The 24,143-nt window shown below is 43.0% G+C and overlaps 1 protein-coding gene across 1 annotated transcript in view; it reads right to left on the reverse strand.

Annotated features, from left to right (window-relative positions):
* The window catches only part of LAMB1 (laminin, beta 1), a 68,802-nt gene that overhangs the window by 28,890 nt on the left and 15,769 nt on the right, over positions 1-24,143 (reverse strand). Inside the window, exons 7-20 of the mRNA XM_012650327.1 lie at positions 22,240-22,442; positions 19,845-19,965; positions 18,087-18,275; positions 17,624-17,803; positions 17,374-17,486; positions 15,514-15,593; positions 7,819-7,954; positions 6,384-6,542; positions 5,380-5,507; positions 5,053-5,176; positions 4,424-4,628; positions 3,633-3,776; positions 3,192-3,423; positions 335-498 (exon numbers count right to left, since the gene is read on the reverse strand). Coding sequence (XP_012505781.1) covers positions 335-498; positions 3,192-3,423; positions 3,633-3,776; positions 4,424-4,628; positions 5,053-5,176; positions 5,380-5,507; positions 6,384-6,542; positions 7,819-7,954; positions 15,514-15,593; positions 17,374-17,486; positions 17,624-17,803; positions 18,087-18,275; positions 19,845-19,965; positions 22,240-22,442 — 2,178 coding nt within the window. The remainder of the gene's footprint in view (positions 1-334; positions 499-3,191; positions 3,424-3,632; positions 3,777-4,423; positions 4,629-5,052; positions 5,177-5,379; positions 5,508-6,383; positions 6,543-7,818; positions 7,955-15,513; positions 15,594-17,373; positions 17,487-17,623; positions 17,804-18,086; positions 18,276-19,844; positions 19,966-22,239; positions 22,443-24,143) is intronic.

The following is a 24,143-nucleotide window of genomic DNA, read 5'->3' on the forward strand; positions in this document are numbered from 1 at the left end:
TTGAGACACTTCTGCTAGGAGTTGGAAGAAATAAAATATAAATTAATCTTTTTTCTCTTTAATAACAGAAAAGTGTTTCATAAGGTTTTGTTTATGGATTTAAATGAGTTTGCTATCGTTTGTGTTACAGCATTATCAGACACTCAAGAATTGACTACCCCACATGCCAAACAGGAAAAGAGCATCTTTTCTATTTCAGATTCCTGTAACTTTTAATTAAGCATTGTAAAAGTGAATTTAACTGGCTCACTCTTCATCTTTTTTTCTAACAATGAACTCATAAAGACACATCCTTTGCTTCCTCTTTGCCGCCCAAAGTCTGCACGTGACTCACCAACGTAGCCAGGATCACACACACACGCAAGCTGTAAAGTAACAGGATCTTGATAACAGCTCCTGGCAAACTGGCGCCCGCTGTCGGGACCATCCGGGCAAGGGCAAGGGCGGCAGTGATCTCCCGACCCAATGATGGGGTCGCCATAGTAACCAGCCAAGCACCTGCATCAGTGGCAGGAGAGAAGGAGCCATGACTCACAGTTGTCAAAAGAAGTTTCAGAAACTGCGTTCTGTTTGGGAACATTCTTCCCCATTCCTCATGATTCCATGTGGAGGATTTTCCAATGGAGCAATGGTTCTCAAACTTTAGCTCCAATCAGAATCACGTGGAGGGCTTGTGCAAACAGATTGCTGGGCTTCTGCCCCCGACTTTCTGATTTGGCAGGTCCCTTGCTGACCTAGGGAACACTGTGTTGGGTGGCCTCACCTGGCCCTCCTCCCTGCTTCCCAGCAGAGCCACAGCTCCCCAGGTGCACTCCACGGCTCCGTCAGCTGCCTGCCTGTGCCCCTACGTGAAGGAGTCTGTCCTGGTGGGGGTGGCTTCTACTTGTCTGCCTCTGCCTGTGCCTGGGACGGGTGGCATATTAGCAAGCCACAGTGGCCACAGGTCTCAAGCCGTGTCCTACGACCCAGGTTTACTAGCACTGAAGCTGATGGGGATGCTCTCCCGCTCTGCGGCTCCTGTGTCTGTGTCTCAGGTGGCTCCACGCCTGGGCAGGGATGAGGGACGTTACTCATTAACTCCCAAATCCAACAGGACAGTCCCCTCCCTTTAAAGATAACAAACCCGTGCCAGTTAAAGGATTTGTAAAGCTCATACAACTAAATAAAAAGCCAGGTTTGAATTTGCCTCCTGACTTTTAGCAATAAATTCTTTTACTATGTCATGCTGCTTCTCATGATGAATGGTAATTAGATTACTTTTTATTTTCTATAAGATCCTGAAGGAACTTTGGAGATAATTAGACATAGTTATTCCACTTATAGAAAGCTGGATACTCTAACTCACCCAAGGTTATAAGTAAGTTAGAAGCCAAATTGGGCTAGGAACTCAAGTCTAGGGACTTCCAATTCAGTTTTTCACATCTTTTGAAGGCAAAGGTAATTGTTTTTTAAATGGGTGGAAAGATCAAAAAATAGACGAGGAAAGCTGTTCATAGGAAATTAACTATTTAATTAGACACAGAAATAATGTAAGAACACCTTCCCTGATTATGTGCTGGGGAAACCTACACTGATAAAACAATTTTATACACTGGTTTCTGGGAAAGTTTCTATGAGACTTCTCTAGGTGAAACAAATCCAAATACGTCATGATAGAAATTTGAGTGTTCATTTCTTGCCTTCCCTCAGGAATAATCTGAGCACACAGTTTCCTTTTAAATTCATGGGATTGAAACTCTGGTCATCTTGGAATGATGAGAAATTGGCTCAAACTGAATAGCAGAATTTCAAATACTTTAATAAAGCATTGCCATCCAAACCTAGGTTAAAAATCTTTCCTTTTCCCACACCCTTTCTCATTCTTCTATAAGAAATCAAAACACTTTACAGATAAAATCCAAAGCCAGTCACAATTATCAACCAAGCCATTCTCACAAGATATTCTTTCCAATACATTCCACGGCATGTCTGATTTCAAATCAGCGCTGTGGCTAACCACCTTTGTCGTCTGCCTCTGTTCCCCTCCCCACTCTTCTCGCTAACCTGATTCTCATCTGTCTCTCTTATTTTCCATCTCCCCTTGAAAGAACAATCACAGAAAACATGGCAGAAAACAAAAGACACCAATATACTAATTTCCTTTCACTCTTGTATAACTATTTCCTTGTAATCATTTTACAACACAATTTTATGGTTGGAAAGGACAACTTTTATACAAAGGAGTAGTCACTGGGACCTCCAAATTCTTGAATGCCACTTTAGCGTCGAACCAAGAGCCACGTGTTGTTTACTTCCTTCATGCCATAAGTGAATCACATATTCAATTTTCACTAACAATTTTTCTTTCATCTGACGAGCAACTTCGGCACTGACTGGAGCACTTGCTGAAATGTTTCACGAGTGGCTTTTTAAAACAAAAATCCCATATAGGGTGAATGGATATTAAGATAGAGAAAATTTATTGACGTAGAAAGGTAGAGGCCATAACCCCCTCCCTCACCCCCAAAAGGCAGGTTTTAACAGTATGCCTGCATTTCTTAATCAGTCATGAACAGTATAAGTCACCATGTAATTTTTTTATATGGATTATTTTTTATCTACTGAGCTAGACTATTAATGTTACTGGAGGGACATTCTATGTCCTATTACTATGTATCTGCTGCAGTGCTTTGTGTAATTACTCAGTTGACATTTGCTAACTAGAGAACAGATCTACTTATGCACATTTTATATAGTCTCCTGGAAACTGCAGTTACATAAAGTGTTTTGAAAAACAAAGCTATTAAAAGCTATGTAAAATGATCCCATTTGGATTTGGTTTCTACTTTAACCTAAATTAGGCATTAACATTTCACAGCTCTCGCCCTAGGCCAGAATATGCTGAGACAGAGATATAATTTCTATGCAGAACCTACGACAAACTCTGGGATCATTCTCCAAGAGGACAGATTTAAGTCAGGTTAGTCTTTTGTTAGTATCCCCAGCACCAGAACAGCGCCTGGCACAGAGAAGATGCAAGCTAAATACCTACTGGATAAATAAATGAGTTCCTAGAAAATACCGAGGTCATCAGAAACGAATGAGCCGTCTGGAGCCTGGTAGAAATGAATTCTGTGGTTTGTCTAAGATGCTGTTTGCTCAGCCAAAGACCACCTCATTCTCCTTACTTTCAAGAGGCAGCGTCCACATACCTTTCACAGTTATGACCCGTGGTGTGGTCCTGGCAGCTCAAGCACTCCCCTGTCACCGAGTCGCAGTCGTCAGCATGGCCGTTGCACTGGCAGGGCTGGCAACTCGGAAAGCCCCAGTGCCCGGGTAGGCACCGGTCACACTGCCGAGTGTACACGCCCTGGAAACAGTGGCACTGGCCGGTGACAGGATCGCAGAAGGCATTGACAGATCCTTGCAGATGGCATTCACAAGCTAAAGACACAGGCAACCAAAGAACTGCACTGAGAAACTCACTTGGTGGAAATATGCCCCTTTTACAAGCACCCTGTCCCCAGTTCACAATGCTCATGGGCTCATGGGATCCACTCCCAGAGTGAAGCATCGCCTTTGCAGCGACGGAGCCCTGCCAGGTGGCTCAGTTAATCTGAATGAACACACTGCAAAGCTTCTGAGGAACCTACGTTTGCATCCGCTGGGGCCAAAGCCAAAGGTTCCAGGTGCACATCTGCTGCAGGTTCTTCCAACCACATTTGGCCGGCACTGACACTGGCCTCCGTTAGGGTCACACACGGAACTTAACGAACCCTGAGGGTCACATTCACAAGCTGCAAGGTAAAAAGAGACCAGAACCTATGATACAGAGCAGCATGTCACACCTGTCTCTGAACTGGTCCGTTTCCCTTCCTCGGGCTCTCCCTGATCCTCTGTCCTTTACTACTTTGGCTTATTCAGAATTCCGGTTTGAAACAGCGTCATCCCTATGATGAGTGGATGGGAAGAAAGAGGAGGCAGAGCTGGCAGATCAAAGAAGTTTTTCTAGCAGGAGGTCATTAAGGTTTTCTCCCCTGGCCTTCAAAGCCCAAATGTCACAGGACATTAGACCAAAGCCCAGTGACCTTCGGGGGTTGATCTGACCTTTCAAAGAGAAAAACATAAATTTCAGTTATTTGATGCTTCTCTGATTCCATCCTGACTCCCCACCTTGCCTACGGAAACACTATATCCTCATGGACTTTTTCCCTAGTTGCCTGTTATTTATATATTTCTTGATTATAGATTCCATCTTCAGTGGTGCTTTATCACTAAAGTATTACTTAAAAAAATAAAGATGAACTGTAGCTGAGATGCTATTTCCTTTGTGCTGTCTACACAGAACCAGAACCACAGGGCACACGCTCCGGTGCACCTCGTGTGCCAAGTGTGCTCCGAGAGCGGGGAGCAGCAGCTGCCGCAGCTGCTAAGCGATACCTACCCAGGCCCATCTGATGTAACAGGGCAGAAATGCTAAAGATTATGTTTCTGCAAACATCTGTCATCGGTGTTTTCACAACGCTTCTGCTGTTCTCCAGACATCGGTATCTCTGAAAGGTTTCCCAGGCACTGTTGGTGACCACCCCATCTCCTGAGCCTCCCACGGTGAAGATGTCCAGTGATTTGCAGTGCGGCATGAGAACAAGCTGCAAAGAAACGCAAACAGCCAGACGGCCTTACGGTGGTGCCCCAAGCTATCAGCTACAGCAAGTAAACACACAGATGCCTGAAATGCTACTTTGACTTTTGAACAGCAAGAGTTAAGCTCGTTAAAGAAAGTGAAAACCTTCCCATTCTTAAATACTCTGGGGTCAGGAAAAGTTTAGATATACTTTACTTAGCTTGATGGTTTTTGAAATGCTAATTTTTTACGGCATTTATATTTTTAGAAAGCAGCAGCTTGAATACATCCTTTTCACAGGGTGGAGTATTAGCAAAGTAACCTCGGAGGCAGGAAAAATGATTCTGCCTAACTGCTCGGCATTACCCCTCAGCAAAACACCCCAAGGAAGCAGTGGGACCCTTTCTGCCCAGGCGTTCGCGCACGTGCCAGAGTGGTCTCTCACTCACAGAATCGATGAGCGTGTAGGGGCTCTCCACTTCGCTATCCGAGGAGCTGTACTGGGGCAGCTCCAACCTCACCGTGTAGTTCACGCCCTTCTCAAAGCACACTGGGCGAGGAAGGACGACATATCTGCCCCACAAGAGAAAAAGACAATAAAAGTCAAGCATCCAAAAAATTAAAATTAAAAACAAAAGCTCTACGGTGATAATTACAAAGGAAGAAAACCAACAGTCAATGTCTGGCTCTGAAATGGTAACTCGACAACTCACAAGATACCAGAAAAACACTAGTTTGCGTTAGTTGTGTGAGCTGCAAACCACTGTCACACTGACCTCGAGCCTGGCGATAACGACACCACCTGGTTGTCATCATTGGGAACGGTATTGCCACATCGGCTGCTAGCTGGAATCTTCCCAGGTCGCTGCACCATGATGACAGCTTTTTCCCAGTGGTCAGGTAGCTAGAACAAGAAACAATGAAAGGACCACCTGCATTAGCCCACAGCTGCCTGTTTATAAAGACCTCTCCGAATCAGTCATATGCCAAGCTGAAATGGAAAACACACAGCCGCCCTTCCCTTCCCTCTTTACCACGTCCTCTGCCGCCCCCCGTCACGGCCCTAATCCTTTCTCCCCCAGACACTGAAACACCTCCTGACTGTTCTCTCTCTTCCCAATGGCCCTTCCAGTCCACTTTAAAGCAGCTTGGATAATGACAGTGCCCTGCTCAAAATCCTCCAATAGCTTCCTGTGAATAGAGTGCAAATTCCTTTCCTGGTCCTAGCATTTCTGCTAACAGCATCTCCTATCATATCCCTTGTCTAGCTCTGTGGAACGATTCTCAAAAAACTCTCCCCTCTCCTCTGCTCACACTATTCCTCACTTCCTTTTGTGCTGGTCTATCACAATTCGATCCACGCTTTAAGGCCTAGACCTGATTCTCTATGACCGTAGCCCTGGCTCATCCTGGCAAGTGTGAACATCTTTCTGCTGTTACGCTGTCACCTTCAGCCTTTCCTTACATTTAGGGCTTTGTGTCTGTCACTGGGCAGCCAGCCTGTGGGGGAGGGGGTGGGAGATCAGATACATTCTCATCGCCACACAGTCCTCAGCAAGGCCAAGTGCCTAACAAGAGATCACTTAATATTCGAGAAACTGGATTCCAGAAGAAAAAAGTTACACTTTAAGTTCCGGAGGAAGTTAGAAAGTCAGAGGCTGATCTATTCCAGCGCAACCTTAATATACAGGGCTTGTTAGAAGTACCCCCCTCCCCTCCCTCTGTCACCAGCCCACTGAGGGTTTTTTTTGTTTTTTTTTTTTTTTTTTTTTTTTTTTACCTGTGGCTCATAGCGAATTAGGATGTCATACTCCATGGAATATGGTATGTTGTCAATGAAAAACTCCAGATAAGCCCCTTCAGGCACTCGGACAAAGCCAGCCCCAGTCCAGGAGGGCGTCCGGTCCTGGATGTACTGCCGTTCCACTATGCTGACCCCCTGAGGGCAAGGGCAACAGGAGTTATGCTTTGTTTGAAATGGAATTCAATTACATTGAACAGTCAAATTCAAAGTCACCCAAAGAACTGTCGATATCATATCTATTTTTTACAGTCACATTTTCCCCAATAGACTGTAAAAACTTTTTGATAAACAGGAAATTAGTTTCTTTTTGGTTTTGCGGTTGGAATAGTCTTAGGACATTGGAGATGGGACTCAAAGCCTTGGGATATACCTTATGTGATATAACCAGGAGAATAAGCATAAAGGAAGGAAAGAGAACATCCTAAGTGCTATTATAAGCAAGCCTAGGAGTGAGGAAGTACTTCCCAGAGTCTCTACAAGGCTAGTCCGATATCCAGTGGATTTATTTCTGTCTTTCTCATTGGCATTAGTTTCAGCCTCCAAGTACAAGCAAAGAAACTTGATATGACAATGAATGTTCACTACTGATGAGTTAATTCTGATTAATTGTTCACCATTTTATTATACTATATCTGTGGTTGGTCATCTCCAAAGAGCAGCTATCAATTCCTTCATTCCCTGTATGTATCTGTGTGCAGCTTTACCCATTAAGAGGTGCAACCTATGTTATCGTCTCCATGAATGTGGGCTGGCCTTGTGATCAACAGAATGTGAGGAAATGACATTCTGGGACTTCTGTGCCCAGGCTTTAAGAGACTGGGCAGCTTCCATTTCCTCCTTCTTGGAAGCCAGAAGCTGGGTAGGAAGTCTCACTATTCCTGACTCCTCCATGCTGTAAGGAAGCTCAAGAGAGCTGCTTGGAGAGGTCACGTGCACAGGAGTGCCCAGCCAGCCTCAGGCTGTTTCAGCCATCCCAGCCGAAGTGCCACACATACACTTCAAGTCACCAGACTTAGGGATGACAAGTGAAATAGTATTCTTGCCTGAGTATTTACCATGTTAGATCAACAATAACTTTGGAGCACGAATAGAGAAATTTTTTTCTTGTAAAGACAAATTTCTTTTCTTTTTTTCCTAACCACTAGGTGACCAGGGAAACAAATTTCTTAAACCAATTGAAAGCTTCGTTTATTAGTGAATGCTCCAAAGTCTATTTCTGAGCTACAGATTTACCAGAAGTACGAAAATATGACTATTTTCAAGAAGGCATGACACTGATCCTTAATTTGTGCTCACTCACAAAAGCTGCAAGAATGCCTCTGAAACGGCCTCTTTACAAAACACGTATATGCCATTACAGGCCCCCAAAATGCTGCTTTACCAACCTGCCAAGCACTCCCCACCTACTTACAGGCCCCAGGTTAGCTTCTTCTGCTTCATAGAGGTAGTGGTCCAAGGTGGTAAAGTAGTAACCAGATTCCACTTCGTTGCACTGCCGTCCGATCATGTGAGGCCGACACGAGCACTGGCCTGACTCGGCAGAGCAGCTGGAAGGAAGAGGGGCCGGGTGAGCTGCAGTCACCAGACATACCAGTCAACCCACTGGAAGCAGCTCTATGTCTGCCACGAAATGTTAGATGGGGCAAAATATCTATGTGGCTTCTTATTTCTTTCAGAAAATAAAAGTGGAAAAATAGTGCCTATGAACTATAGTCATCCCTCGGTATATGCAGGGAGATTGGTTCCAAGTCCCCCATGTAGACCAAAATCCAAGCATACTCAAGTCCTGTAGTTGACCCTGTAGAACCCACATATAGGAAAAGTTAACCCTCTGTACAGGTGGGTTTTGAATCCTGCAAATACTGCATTTTCAATCCACGTTTGGTTGGAAAAAATTCGTATATAAGTGGGCCCATGCAGTTCAAACCTGTGTTGTCCAAAGGTCATCTGCAACCCCAAACTCCAAAGCATGACAAGGAAACATCTCTGAGACCTGATCTTTCCAGTTTTACCCTCCTTGTCTTCTTCTGGCTTATACTCCACCCATACCATGTTGAAGTTTTCTGTAGACATCACAAATTTTCTTGCTTTGCATCTTATACCTTTTGTTTTACTTCCAACTACAACCCTTTTCCTGGGCCTTAGGCTCAAATATCCAACTCCCTGAAGGACATGTCCAACTCGGCTGTTCTCTAATGGAGCGAAAGCACCACCACCCACTGAGTCAACCAAGTCAGAAACTTCAAAGTTATTCTCTGGATTCTTCCTTCACACCCCATTCAGGAGCCAAATTCTGTGGTTTCACTCTACATTTGTGTGTATCTCTTCCCCTTTTCCACTGGCTATGCTATACCTTACCTCTCTGTCATTCACTTCTCATTGTATCCTTGTCGCTGGTCTTATCAACTTCTCAACCCAAACTGTGACCCTCCGCACAGGTTACCCAGGTGACCTTCCTAAGACGCATCAACCATTTCACTTCCTGGCACAATGGCCTTGGGGAGGTGCACCCGGCCCTTCTCCACCTTCCCAGCCTCGTCTCTCCCCAGACCTCTCCGACCATGTGAACTACGTGCAGTTTCTCAAATTCACTAGGGCGATTCTTGACTCCTTCCCTTTGGCTTGTGTTGTTCCTGGGGCCTGGAGTGCCCTTCTCCCTTACCCACCCCAGAGATCGGCTTCTTCCAAGATTCAGCTCACAAACAACCCCTGCTGTGGCATTTCCTGACCACCCCCCCCACTCCATAAAAAAATCTCCCTTCTCCTTCATGCCGCCACCTCCCTGAGGGAGAAACAATGTCTCCTGTATTCCCGGCATCTACAGAAAAGCTTGTCACATAGAAGATGCTCATTAAAGTTGAGACAGTGGGTCTTCACATCCTACTAATTTTTCAAAGCCTGGCTCAACTTGCACTCCTTTCATGAAGCCCTGTTCACTTCCCGCCCTCTACCATCCTCAAGTGGCACTTTCTGAGGCCTCAGTTGTTCCTTATCTGTATTATCCTTAAGATATTTATCGCTTTCTCCCTTGTAGCATAATTACTGACAGATATATCAAAACCCTACTAGACTGTACACTCCTCGAGTGCCCAGACTGTGCCTGACTCACTTCTGTCACTCCACTGTGTCCTGCCCCACCCTGAGCCTGATGCTTTGCACACCACGTTCAACAAATAAATGCATGAAGGATATGTGTTATGAATAAAAAATAGAAAAAATAAAAATAAGAGATTTAATGTGGAAATTATTTCAAAAAAATTAAACATTACTGTTTGAGGTAATAAAGGCATCTGGATAAACTACAGTGTCTTCATTTTGTTGCCAGCTTATATTTCTCTTTGTCTTTTTCTTTAGTATTATGATTTTGTATACAAAGTAAAACTGGAATTAATTACATGCATCCATTTTTACTTCATTGAAAGACAGACTGAGGTTTGGAATTGTTACTTTAAACTCATTCCCAGAGTTCTTTCTTTTTTTTTTCTCCTCATCCCAAAGTTTAAACCAAGCACCTAAAGCAAGTTGTAACTCACAGGAAGACTTAACACTCAGAGGTTTACTGAAAATGACCCGAACAGCCCTGTCACGGTCCAGCTGAAGTCCTCTTCCTGTCCATCATGTCATTACCCTACAGGAATAGGAATTCTTAACATCCCATAGCCAATTCCCAGGAGAGGAAGGCTTGTTCCAATTAGGACCTAGCTCTCTTTTGGCACAGTCCACCAGCAAAAGCCATTTTCAGAAATTCAGGCATGAGACATTACATCATATGGACAAAGGAAAATCTTTCTTGCTCCCCCAGCAGATGTTTACTGAGGAAACAAATGTTCAAAACATGAACCACGGGAGAAGAAAACAACTAGATCCTTCGCATGCATGTATTAGAGGACAAGCAAATGAAGGTGAGGATAAAAATACTGGGCAGACTCAATTCTAAACAGGGAGCTCCATGAGAGCCTGATCACGTGCATATTCGCTTAACATCAGCCCTGCCAATCACGAGTGTGTGTGTCCGCAGACTTGAGCGGTCGTCACTGACGGGCATGGCTCCAGTTCAACCCTGACTCCTTCGTGACTCCACTATGCAGACGGCCTGCACCCCTACAGCTTGCAGCACCCAGTCTTCAGCTGTGCTCTGGTTCTACATGCCCAGCTATCACCAGGACATTTCCACGGACTGCCCAGCAGTTATTTCTAATCCACCTCGTCCCAAACTGCTTGTCACCTCTCACGCTGGCTTCTTATCTTCAGCTCTGCTATTTCTGTCAGCAGATTTAAAATTCTTCTCATAGTGTAGGTGAGACATGACCTTCTCTTTCCTTTATCCCGATATTCAAGTCTTATTTCAAAATGTTTCTCGACTTAGTGGCTTCCTCCCATTGTTACTGCCACAATCTCAGTGCAGGGAGTCATCGCCCCATACCTGTTACTGTAGCAACCTCCCAAACCGTCCTCCCAAACTCTACCGCCCGCCGCCCCACCAACCTCCCACAGCGCTGCTTTCGTCCTCTTGCAAAAACCCACGATCGATCGTTCTTATCTTACTCTATCAAGTCACGATGCCTCCATAACTCATCCTCTGAAAACAATCGCTTCTCTTTGTGGTGCCCGCCCTTTGCTTTCCTACGAGCCATACTCCTCAGACTCTTCGACAAATGTTTGCTGAGCAAACACTGGCCCTGGCAGCGTGCTTCCTGCTGCAGGTAGCCCCGCATTTTAGTCCGTTGTCAACTTTCTTCTGAATACATTCTTACTTCCTTGATATTATTTCTGGCTAAGTGATATGGGGAAAGAGAAATGGGAACAAAAATAGTCTCTGTCCTAAAAAACTTACAATGAAGCAATTAACCAAGACAACAAATCAAAATGCAGTAAGAACCTACGCAGAGCTGTGAGCAGAGCACTATGGGAGCAGAGGAAGACACGATGCGTCTGAGGAGACCGAAGAAGGCTTCGTGAAAGAGGCTTGGCGAGGACTTGACCGGCAGAGAGAGGGCAGGAATGACGAACGAAGAGGGCGATGGAGGAATGTGAGCAGAGACGGCCGGGGAGCAGATCTTGACCCTGCCACAGCCATTCCCAGCTCTGTGCCTTACCTGCTCTCCTCCTCCCAGCTAGAAGGCCCTCCCCTGTCCACCGGTTACACTTTTCAGATTTCACTCAGCTTTCAGAACGCAGGCACAAATCCTACCTTCTCCACAGTGAGACCCAAGATTTACTACATGTAATTCATCTTTCCTGTGTTCAAGTAAAAATCACATCTGATAGAAATGGTACAAACTTTACAACAACTTTATATGTTCCCTCCGCAAACTTCCCTGTAAACTAGGTAAGAGATTCAATTCATTGAACAAGGTAGAATAATGACATAAAATAAATAAGGCCCCGTGGGGGGCAGAATCACAGCCCCCAAAGATGTCCACATCCTCATCCCGGGAATCTGTGGGTATGTCATCCCACAGGGCAAAAGGGAGTTTGCAGATGTGGCTAGGGGTAAGGCCCTTGAGATAGAGAGGTTACCCTGGATTATCTTAAAGCGGGCCAGAGAGCTGCGACATGAGAAGGCTCTGACCCACCATTGCTGGCTTTGAGGATGGAGGGAGGGAGGGGGCCATGAACCAAGGAACACGGGCAGCCTCCAAGGGCTGGGAATGGCCCTCAGCTGACAGCGAGAAGACAGGACACTCAGCCTACGACAACAAGGAACTGAATTCTGCCAACCACCTGAATGAGCCAGACACGGGTTCCCCCCAGAGCCTTCAGAAAGCACTGCAGCCCTCCAAACACCTTAATTTTAGTCCAGAGAGACTGTGTCTGACATGGAGAACTATGACCTAATAAATGTATGTTTTTTTAAGCCACTAAATTATAATTTGTTATGGCAGCAATACAAAACTAAAACAGGTCCTATGTTTTCTTAACAGGCAAAGGCCAGTATTATTTCTTAAAAACATGGATTTCTCATCAATATAGAAATTAATAGCATTTAAAAATCTGGTTGGAAGAAAAATTCTATTTCATTTAAATAGTGATGAGCATAATCTGTCACAGGATTAAAGATAAAAAAAATCAAAAATAAAAATAGTGATGAGCAGGGAAAATACTTTGGAATTTTAACTTTATTACTAAGGAATTAGGCAGAAATATATTAAAGGATAAAAGCCTTCATTGATAATAACCAAACTCTGTGTTCAGTCAGCACCATTCACTTTTGCCAGGGTAGTGTCTCCCACACCCCCAACTAGGACAGTTTCCAACAGGTAGGAACTGTGCTCCATAATCCCATCATGTTCTGCTGTCATAGTACAGTCGTGTGTCACTTAACAAGGATATGTTCTGAGAAACATGCCATTAGGTGGTTCCGTCGTCCTGTAAACATCCTAGGGTGTGCTTACACAAACCCAGATGGTATAGCCTATTCCTCTTAGACTACACACTTGTATGTTACTGCACTAAACACTGTAGGCAATTGGAACACAATGGGGTAAATACTTGTGTACTTAACCACATCTAAACGTAGAAAAGGTGCAGTACAAATATAGTATTGGACCACCATTGTATATGTGGTCCATCACTGACCAAAATATTAGGCGACACATGACCATAAGCAATAAAGGGTTAGGTACACATCATAATCACTCAATACACTGATTTAAAATGTCTATTAACTTCTGCTCTGGTTTCAAAGTACAATAAATTTCAGTCTCTCATTTACTAAGCACCTACAAAGTCCACTGTGTTAAGTGCCAAGGGAGTTGCAAAAACATATAAGACACAATCCCTGTCCAAAGAGACCTTTTAAGATACAAACAACTGTAATACAAGGCAGAATAAAATAAGTGCTAAAAGAGATGCACAAGTAATGTGTTGTTAAAACATCAAGGGAGGGTTGGGGGCTTCAGTATAGAAAGTTCAAAGAAGTGGTGTCCTTCAAGCCAGACATGAAAGTCCTCAATTTAATTGATGAAATAATTTTGAAGGACGCTGTAAAGATGTTTATATTTTTCAATGTTTTTAAACATTTACAGGTAGCATGTACCTAGCCACCACTGCCATTAATTCTTATTGCCACTAAATCATATGCATTAAAGCAGGGAATCTATTAATACCAGGCAAAATTTTGTTAACCTGGCTTCAGTTACATTATTTAAATTACTTAGGTCTTACTTCTTAAATATTCGAAAGTTCAGATTAGCCGTCAACATAATAGACACAGATTATTAAACATTTGTGGTACTATCAAAAATCCATTCAGCTCATTATACAAAACATCTTAAAACCTTTTCCACTTCCAGTGATTTTTATATTCAATTTTGTCTCGGGCCAAAGTAACTAAGGAGTGTCTGGGATCACATTTAGAGATTGCCTCTGCTAAGGAGAGCATATTTAGTTTGCAACATGTTAAAAATCTTTTGTTTCTTAATATTCTTTTACTCGATCAGCATTTATTCAATACCTACTGTGTGTCCAAGGCCAAGCAAAGGCATACCATCAGGCGAAAGATACTTAGGAGTAGCTGCAACAAATCAATTATCCGGCAAATATTTCTCGAGTGCTGTCTATGCAACACATTCTCCCAGCAGAATCAGTGTTTCAGGAGACCTGGCCTAGGGGACTCCTGGAGAAATTCCTTTTGGGGGGAAACAACTTCAAAGAGGATCACCATGAAACACTGCTGAGTCGCAGGACCAGAGGGCTCTTTACAGGTTGTTCCCCGCCCCACTATGATTCCCAAAGACACGGCATCTCGTCAATCATGCTAGAAAGATCAGATGATTACCCGCTCTAAAATCTTTGCCAGAAAATTTGGCTTCACACATTCTCCTGATGAACACATTCTGGTTTTTTACAAATCTTTGCAGGATAGATTTGAGCCCAGGCCAAGGGCTGTGTGTGGGTGGAGACAGGCAGGAAGTGTGTGGAATAGAGGAAAAGACGAAGGGAGAGTAGCATAGAAACCACTTAGGGTAAAGGAACGTAGGACATTCCTGAGTTTATGACATAATTTGGAGAATTACATATGCTGCTTTCATCTCATCAAGAAGGACTTTAGGAGTGATGACAGCTTCGAACTGAGGAATCAATTACTAAAGGATTCAACATGTGTTCTGGGAGTCACAAAGGAAAGTCAAAAAGTGACTTAAGCAGACAGCTGTTTGTCTTTCTCCTCTGCTTTTATCATCCCAGCTTCCCCCTCTCTGGACGTTTTCTAAGAACAGAAATTCACTCTGGAGTTTCAGCGGCTACATGCTGTACTGAGTCCACTGCACGTTCTGGAACAGAACAAACCCAAATAAAGAGGACAAGGAGAACATGTTCTTGCTGTTGAAACTCTCATGCCTTCCCGGCAGACTATTATGGTGTTGGGAAATAATCTTGTAAGAGAGTCAATTTTTGAGTCCATGAAGCTTGCTGAATGAAATTAGCGTGTTCTCCCTGGGAAGATTCAAGGCCACAGGGAAACATCTGTCTCTTCTCTCAGCAGTCACTTACACTATTTTTACCAGATGTTCTGACTCTGATCCAGTAACAGACCCAAATTCTCCCTGACTCCAAGGTAGTTAATTAAACTTCCACAGATTTCACATCTTGCCAGATGTGTATGTTGTAACAATTTCTGGTAAAACTTCATGTTTCTTCTATTCAAGGAATATTGGCACATTTAAGTAACTAAACATTGTTATACATATTAATAATTTTTATTAATGGACTTGAAAGTCACAAAAAAACAAAAAAGAAAGTGAAAAGATTCTCTACACGAATCAAAATGTGAGTCCATTTTCTATTTTTTTTTGACTGGTGAAAAATAAAATGTTCGATGATACCAAATGCTGTGGGGGATGAGGGAAAAGGTACTTAGGTAACTGGTAGGAAAATAAACGGGCTCGATCTGTCTGGAACAATCTGACATTCTCTATTAAAAATATTCATGTACATTGACTTACCAGTTCCATCATTGGGAACCTAGTCCATGGAGATATGTACAAACTTTCAATGTTTGCATATCACATATCTTCTTGAGAGACAAACGAATGTCATCGTTTTCCTAGAAGTCATGACTTTCACCGGTGACTGAGTCCAAGAACATAAGTGAAGCTCCACTCACCTATTGTTCAATGCTCCCCCCAGGTCACAGTCACAAGGTCGACATCCATCCAAATCGTTGCTCAAGCCCCAATACTCTGGCTGCAGAACAAAAGATTAAACATCTAAAGGTGGGTTCCTGTAATTACACAATAGACTCAGCAAGGAACAAGTTAAGGCGTGTTTTGGTTGTTCCACCAAAAGCTCATTTTTACCATGAAAGCAGAAAGCCAACAAAAGGAAGGAGTATTCCCGAAATAAAGAAAGCTAAGCTGTGGCTCACTAGACTCATAGGGTTATACATAATCGCGTGATAGCACCAGACCACAAACTAGCTCCTTTGCCCTACAAATAACCTTCATCCAGCAATTCATATGAGCAAGCAGTAAAAATACCAATTTTCTTCATTAGAGTTACTCTGGCAGTAGGAGAGTTATGGTGAATATTTGGCAGGACTCTAAATTTTCCTTCAGTTCTGTCTCTCATAAATCTCATACGGAGAGCCCTTCAATATGGAATGTGGAAACGTAGCATACAGCTAGGACTATTCTCACGACAGAAAGGTAAGGAAATCACCGAGTCTTGGGAGTGTCAGAGATGGAAATAAAAAATGGGACAGTATCTATATCAACTGCTTTTGCACCTCAAAAATGAGCAGATAAAAAGAGGTTCACCAATTTACATCAGACTTCCAAAAATCTACTTTACAAACCTATCAGGATTATATATAAACATATATATTCAGTGGTTACAGACATGATTTGGGGCCAGAGGATCCCTCCTAAATTATAAAAGCAATACAGGAATGTTACAAAAGATACAGAATTTTTTAAACTACTCCCATAATTATTCTACTCCGAATCATTACAGTGAACTTTTTGGTGTATTTCCCTCTAGATTTTTTCTTGATGATTTTTTTCCTATGTAATCAAAATACTATTCACATCCTGTTTTTTTTCTTTTAATAATAGCATGAACATTTCCTCATGTTACTGTCATTTTCAATGGCAACTGTTATAAATACTACATAGTATAGAAGCCCCCAAATTTACTTAACTGTTTTCCCACTATTGCTTCCAAGTCTTTTGCTATGATTATAAAAGATGCAATGAGTCTTGTGAATACATCTTTGTCTAGTTATCTGATTATTTCATTAGGATAGATTCCCAGAAGTGGGATTACTAGGTCAAAGGGTATGCACATTTCTACAGGCTACTGACACATATCTCCAAGATGCTTTTCACAGTATGAACCAATTTGCATTTCCACCAGCAGCCAAGAAGTACCAGCACCTCATTAAATCCTAATAGTAAGCATTTCCATTTTTAAAACTTTTTGCTAATTTTGTCTGTAAAAGTGGTATTTCAGTGTGGTTTCATTTTTACAATTCTAACAGTGACGGCGAACATCTTGTGAAATTATTCATTAGTAATTCCTATTTTGTGAATTGTCTACTCATGTCTTTTACACTTATATATAAAGGCAATGGGAGAAGCTACAATGGTGAAAAACCTTCTCTATTAAAACATGCCATACTCAGGCCAGGTGCCTGAGTATGCTCACGCCTGTAATCCCAGCACTTTGGGAGGCCTAGGCAGGAGGATTGCTTTGAGACCAGCCTGAGCAACATAGTGAGACCCCATCTGTACAAAAAATTTAAAAATTAGCCAGGCACGGTGGCACACGCCTGCAGTCCCAGCTACTTGGGAGGCTGAGGCAGGAGGATCACTTGAGTCCAGAAGTTCGAGGCTGCAGTGAGCAGTGATCATGCCACTGCACTCCAGCCTGGGTGACAGAATGAGACGATTTCTTCTCTAAAAATGAAAAAAAAAAAATGTCACATTCACAAACTACCCATCCCATGTAATGAGGATTTACCTACCAGACACTGGTCACAGCGCTGTCCTGTCACCAGACGCTTGCAGTAGCAGTGACCTGTCTCAGAATCGCAAGGATTCCCGCCAGGAATTGTTCCCAGAGGATTGCAAGCACAAGCTTTATTAAAGACAAAAATGAAGTAAAGAAACACAAACCAAGTGAGTCCACAGTAGTAGTTTGGCTTTAGAGTTACAAAGGAAAATGGGAATTATGCACACAGGAGAATTCCCAAGCTTTTTAGCAAATGGACTCACATTTACAACCAAATGGATCCTCAGCACTTAAGTCATAGAAGCCCTCTTTGCACACATCACAATGTTCTCCTTCCACGTATAATTTACACCGACACTGCCCAGCAATGAGACCAGCAGAAAAATCAGTATAGCTGTCACAAATTCCCTCATTCTGAGAACCGGCTGGGTCACATGTACATTCTAAGAAGGAAAAGCACCAGGTTAAAAGCAGCAGGAAACACAATGTATCTGTACATAAACATAATACATATGTTCCCTTCATCCCTCCGAATCTCATAAAAATAGACTAAAGGTGGCGTGACTACCAATAAATTCCACTCCCAGCATCCCAGACAGCAATTAAAGCACCAATGCTGGGTCTGCCACTCACACTGTGAGCTCTCAGAGAAGGATTTTACTACAGACTATTCGATATGAAAGGCAACCTGAAGTAGGTCCCTTATGGTGACATTTCTCAACATACGTTCACAGAGATGAGGATCTCGGACGTCCCTCTCCGGGTGCTGGTAGTAAAACGGTTTGCACTGCTCGCAGTTGCGCCCCATGGTGTTGTGCTGACAGTCATCACACACGCCTCCGCTGACGTTCCCAGTGGCCAGGTAAACGGCCATGTCGAAGTGGCATGAGCTGGAATGTTCGTTGCAGTTACACTCTGCAGGACGAGACCAAAGGCAAGAAAAGCCTTTTAAATCCATGGACCAGCGGAGGATGGGGGTGGTGGGAAGGAAGCTCACTGAGGAAATCAGGGACTAAGTTCAGGCAAACAGTAGTCAACAAGAAGGCATTCCTGGTGAAAAACTACAAATCCACTGAGGATATTGATTTAAGCCCAAAAGCAGGTTAGGAACCTTAAAGATGTGAACTTTATGAACTGAACACAGTTATCTGCCTTCCTTGGAAGAGAATGGGCTATAAGAAGTGGAAAACCCGAGGGGAAAGTCCCCTTGGAAGCTTACGACAGAGGGAAGACTGCCATTCCATCAAGGATGCTTTTGGGTCCCACTCAGGGCGGGACTGGATGGAAGGACAGGGTGCCGAAGGACCTGCCAGGTGATGCGTCCCTGGGAAAGCCAGTTTGGGCTCCCTGCCTTGAGAAGCATGGCATGAAGGACTGATTCCCTCCTTCCATTCCCGTCCCCACACCAGGCCGGGATCTAGTAGCAAATTCAGGTCTGTTTCATAGCACCTAGCTGGCCTCCTTGGGTGCAGAATTTCCCTCCACTAGCCCGTTTGGCAGAGTCATCTTGGTGCGACCCAGCTTTGCTCATCTCACTCTCAGGCTCAACAACCCACGCCAATTCCTCATCTTCTCACAACGCAGTCTGACCCAGTCTGGCCCTCCTGGGGTTCACACTCCAGCCTTCCGGCCTCGTCTGTCTCCCCGTGGCAACAGCACCCTGCAGAAGGGGACTGCGTCTGACCCACTGGCGGATCCTCGCTGCCCGGCAAAGTACTGCTGCAACACACTGGCTGAACTAAACCTCGGAATCACTCCCAGCCACACACTCTGTGGTGGTCTTAAGAATGTCCTCGCAGCCTTCTGCTTCACATCTGTTCTTATCTGGGCTCCCTCCCACTTTCCTTCCTCCCTCCTGCCTTTCTTTTCTCTACCTAAGCAACTGTAGGTGTCCATTAAGGGCCAGCTGCACTCTGCATACTAACAAAGGCTTGACCACTCCAGCTGGCACTGGTTTCTGAACTGCTAGAACAGTCCTTCTCGGCGGGGGCAGAGGCAGGCATGCTGTTGAAGGGGAGGAGGTGTGTGTGTGTCAGAATCGCTGGGTGTGCAGCGGGGAGTGGTGGTGGTGTTTCACGCTACAGCTCTGCCCAGAGAACAGCCCTGGGTGGACGGGTGGAGGTACGCCAGAGGCTGCAGCTGGCCTGGCATGGAAACAAGGCCGAAGACTCTACTCCGTATCTTAGACCTTAACGAACTACCATGCCATATTTTTCCTCCATTTTCTGTCAGGGTCATCTTGTCTTAAGAACAAGTACAAGGTCAAGGACAACAGGTGCCAGATACATATGTGCTGCTCAGTAAATATTTATTAATTTAATTCAGTGGATGTTGTTGGTCTCCTAGGAGTATCAGGGTAAAACTGGGAAAGAGGGAGTACCTTTTCTTCCCTCTGCAACATAGTGTATTATTATAGCACCTCTAATCAGAAAATGGATACTGGAGTCCTAGGTGATTCAAACCGTCCCTTCGAAAGAGACTTACTTTTACAGGCGTTGCTATTTCGACCTTCAGCGGGTCTCCAAGGTAAGTCATGGTAGAAATCCATGCATAGTTCGCAGTTTAAGCCCTTGGTATTATGCCTGCACATGCAATGTCCATGTACCTTGAAAGTTACAAAAACAGGAAAGAGCAAAGTAAGAGATATACTAATGGCCAATTTTTCTCCACAATCAATTGAAAATATAAAACCCTTTTTCATACTAATTTCTAGATCACTGCATAGTTCTTTGTTTTTATCTTCTCCCTCCCTCCAGTGAGTTCTGTCTTGTTGACTGCTATACGCCCCGTCTCTAGAGTAGTTCCTATTATATAATGGATGTGCAATAAATACTTCATTGAGTAGCTATGAAAAGAACCCAGGGCTGGGTGAGGTGGCTCACGCCTGTAATCTCAGCACTTTGGGAGGCCAAAGAGAGAGGATAACTTCAGGCCAGGAGTTCAAGACCAGCCTGGGCAACATAGGGAGACTCTGTCTCTAAAAATAAATTTTTTTTTTTTTTAATTTGCTGGGTGTGGTGGTGCATGCTTTAGTCCTAGCTACTTGGGAGGCTGAGGTGGGGGAATTGCTTGAGCCCAGGAGTTCTAGGCTGCAGTGAACTATAATGGCACCCATGTACTCTAGCCTGGGTGACAGAGTGAGACCCTGTCTCAAAAAAAAGAAAAGAACCCAGATGAACAAAATTAGTTACTTCAGATTAAAAAAAAGTTACTTAAGAGTAAAAAATCTATTGTAATAGAAAACTACAAAAGTTATTGAATATAATGCAGAACTAAATGCACACATTTAACCTGGGAACTAACTCACAATACTGCAAGTTTTACCACTAGGCCAGAAAACCATTTCCTTTAAAATATTTTTGTTTATTTATCCTATTTTGTTTTTTACTTCAGGCGCAGCACTTAGAAATTTTTCAACGAAAATAAAATTTTAAAAGTTAACCATTTACCACATTTTTTTTCCTTTTAAGCAAGGAAATATAAAATCTCAGAAAAAGATACAAATTAATTTGCTTGATAAAGGGCCCATGATGCAGTATTTTGCATTGGGTCACTGTAAGGTGCACTTAAGACTTGAGGCATATAAATGACGGATAAATTACAGTATTTCAGTCCGCCAAACATGCAGGTACATGGCCACCTCACCTCAACACTAGTTTCTATGGAATGGAATTCAGGAACAGGACAGACAGGTCCATCCTGGACCCATCTTCACACGAGCGCAGTTAGCAGGAGACCGAAATCCTCTCATTACCAGGCGGTTTTACATAAACTGAAAGCCAGTTCCAAAGCACATAGCACAAACCCCTCTGGTGTCTGAATAAACCGTATGTACTGTGAGACCCATGACAGTGCCAAGACTTCAGCTACACAGATGTGTTACACGGTAAAGGAAATATAATCTACCTGGCATTCTCTGAGAGAGTACCAGTAAGACTAAAGAGACACTTCTGTCCCTTCAGGCTCTGTTAAAAATTCAACTTTGTTTATTATGCAGCAGAAGTTCTAACTGGAATAAAGGGAAGACAGAAGTTTCAAAAGAGCTGAATACATTCAGTGCTACACTTTCTTGGACAAGGACTAGCAATCTTTGAAAAGGCAACAGCAAGTAAGCAAGGCACACCCTTCGTCAAGTAGGGAGGTCCACAGCTTAGTGGAAGGAACCCAGAGCTCTGATTCCCACCTGCTGCTCATTTACTTAGGGCGCTTTAGCAAATTAATCCTTGGTTTCTTCTATTAAGGGTAGTTGATTTAGTAGATCTCGTAAGTCCTATCCACCTTTAAAATCCTCTGGGTCTATAAGAACTCTCCTAGAAATTGGTAGAATACATTACCCATTTAGCAAATCACCCAAATCCCAAATTTTAAAAGTACATAATTTGCAAACATGGCATAAAAGTGGAAAAGGAATGAAATTAGAAGAAAAAGATAGAAACAAACCCCACTGGATCCCTAAAATGATATCCCATGGGTCTGGGTTAAAATTTCCAGTTGCTCTGGGCTGAGATAAATTTTTGACTTCTAGCATAAAAAGCAGAATGCTTGTGATTTTTAATCTTCCTTAATGTAAAGGCAGACTCGATTGTTATTTAGACAACTTTTTAATCCTTGCTAACTAAAATATCTACTTTAGCAACAGTTGCAGTAACACATTCCAAAAGTTAATTCATTGTCTATGGAATGAGCAGTCTATACACTCTCATAATCCAACAAACTCTTCAAATTGAAAATCAACAATCAACCACCGGTATGGTGCAAAGGGCTAAATGTAAGTCTGGAAAACTAATACCCCTGGAAAACGTAAAGGGCTTAAGGTAAGACCAGCTTCAATTAGAATCACCTGTGTGAAAGCAGCCAGCCGCACGAAGGGCTTACTTACCATTCCCTCCACTTCTTCACTGAATCCGTCCACAGGGGCACATTCGCTGGCATGGCCGTAGCAGAAGCAATTTCCTCGAACCACCATATCATAAACTGCATAATAGTACTTCTCTCTGATTTCCATTCTGGAATCCAAAAGGTTATCTCCCAAAGTATGCAGTTTCACAAACTTGATCCTCAAGTTGGTGATTTTTAATAGATCTATGAAGGTCACCAAGAAGATGAAAAGTCTGATCAAACAAGAATTTTTTTTTTTTTTTTGCATTTCTCTTTAGAGAAAGGCGTGACAAACGAAAACAGCTTGAGTAAAGTCCCTCCCCACATTATATTATCTAGATGACTCCAACAGTAAAGACTAACATAACGTGACAGGACCTGGAAGAAGGGTTACTACATTCTCATCAGTTTAATAAAAATGTCTGTTTCTGTGATGGATCTGTTTGCAGACCTACGTTTCAGAAAGAAGTGTGAAAGTGGAGAAATTGTAAGAATGCAGTTGCACGACTGCCAAACCCACTGGCACACGGTAATCTAAAGTGTCGCAATACCATCTGGTTTCCACAGCAATTAGTGTCAGTCTCAAAACCAGACAATTCCATTCAGGTGGGAAAAGGTTTATTAAAGAACTTAAATTCTCATTCTAACATATCTTTGTGCCTATTTTTGGAAGAAAAAAATACTGTCTGAAATTTCCCACCACTTAAATGACTCCCAAGTTACCAAAATAGATTTAACACTATAGCGTAACTACAACCCAAGGAGAGATTATCTCAAGTTTTTAAGCAACATTTTGGTCTACAACTTTTTTGTCGTAGTTTTACAAAACATTTCCACATTTATCAATATGACATAGTGACATAAGGATAAAGGGGCTTAGTACTAGGGATGTTGGGGCAAATTATTTTTTCCTAAATACAAGTTACTTGTCAATCAATTTTATCTTTCTTTCTTCTTCCTAGGTCTGTAGACTTACAGGCTATCAATTATGTTCTACAGTAACTGGACAAACCAAGAGCCATTCCACCGTCCCCACCAGTGTTTTCATTAGCTACTAAGTTGTTTTGCTGAACTGGATCCCAAGAGATTCACTAGCCCATCTGCGCTCTCAAGCCCTGTAGCCTGAAATTGCTCCTAAGCTTTACTTTCATTTATGCTCATGTGTCCTTATAATTTGCAACACAAGACAACAGGCTAGTGGCCCAGTGCATCAGATACTTTCAAAGCCCAAATACAATTAGAAATACTTATAATATATGCAGAGCTTACAATGAAGCAATAGAAATGGCTGTGGAAAGAAAGGGAAAGTCCAAGCGTTAAACTTAGGTTTTTTGTAAAATCAAAAACTAAACAGAGAAACCGTGGTACTACTTAGCTGAATGGCAGTTACGAATGCCAACATCTCCTCCTGCGCAAATCCTCCTGCACAAAATGAGCACAAGCGCCTATTGACAGGAGGCCAAACAACAAACTTGAAGAGCAGCTGGAGTATTTAGAAACCCTTGAACTGATCTGTGCGGAAGCCCTCAGCAGAGCAAATACGCTCCCCCCACTCTCTCCTGCGATATTTAACAGCCGAGCCTTGTCTTGACTGCTGTCCTAAAAGGCAAATCACTTTTGAAGTGAGTCTCAGAGTCTCAACAATAGGGACAAATAAAAAGCTATTGCTTCTTTGATTAAAAGTAAATCAAAATCAGAATCTGCTAACATGGGTGCTTCCATAATATAGAAGCCATTTAACAACAAAAGACAAGAGGATTAAAATCAGAAAGGCAACACATTCCCCAAGACCCACACATTTCACCTAAAAGGGAGCAGATGGTGAGTCCTTTTAGGGACTCAGGAGGTGTTCATCCTGGAGCCCACGTGCACATTTGTCACAACTGGATTTTTTTTTTTTTTTTT

Source organism: Propithecus coquereli, unplaced genomic scaffold (assembly GCF_000956105.1).
Source record: "Propithecus coquereli isolate 6110/MARCELLA unplaced genomic scaffold, Pcoq_1.0 Scaffold32, whole genome shotgun sequence".
In the NCBI taxonomy this organism is placed as follows: Eukaryota; Metazoa; Chordata; class Mammalia; order Primates; family Indriidae; genus Propithecus; species Propithecus coquereli.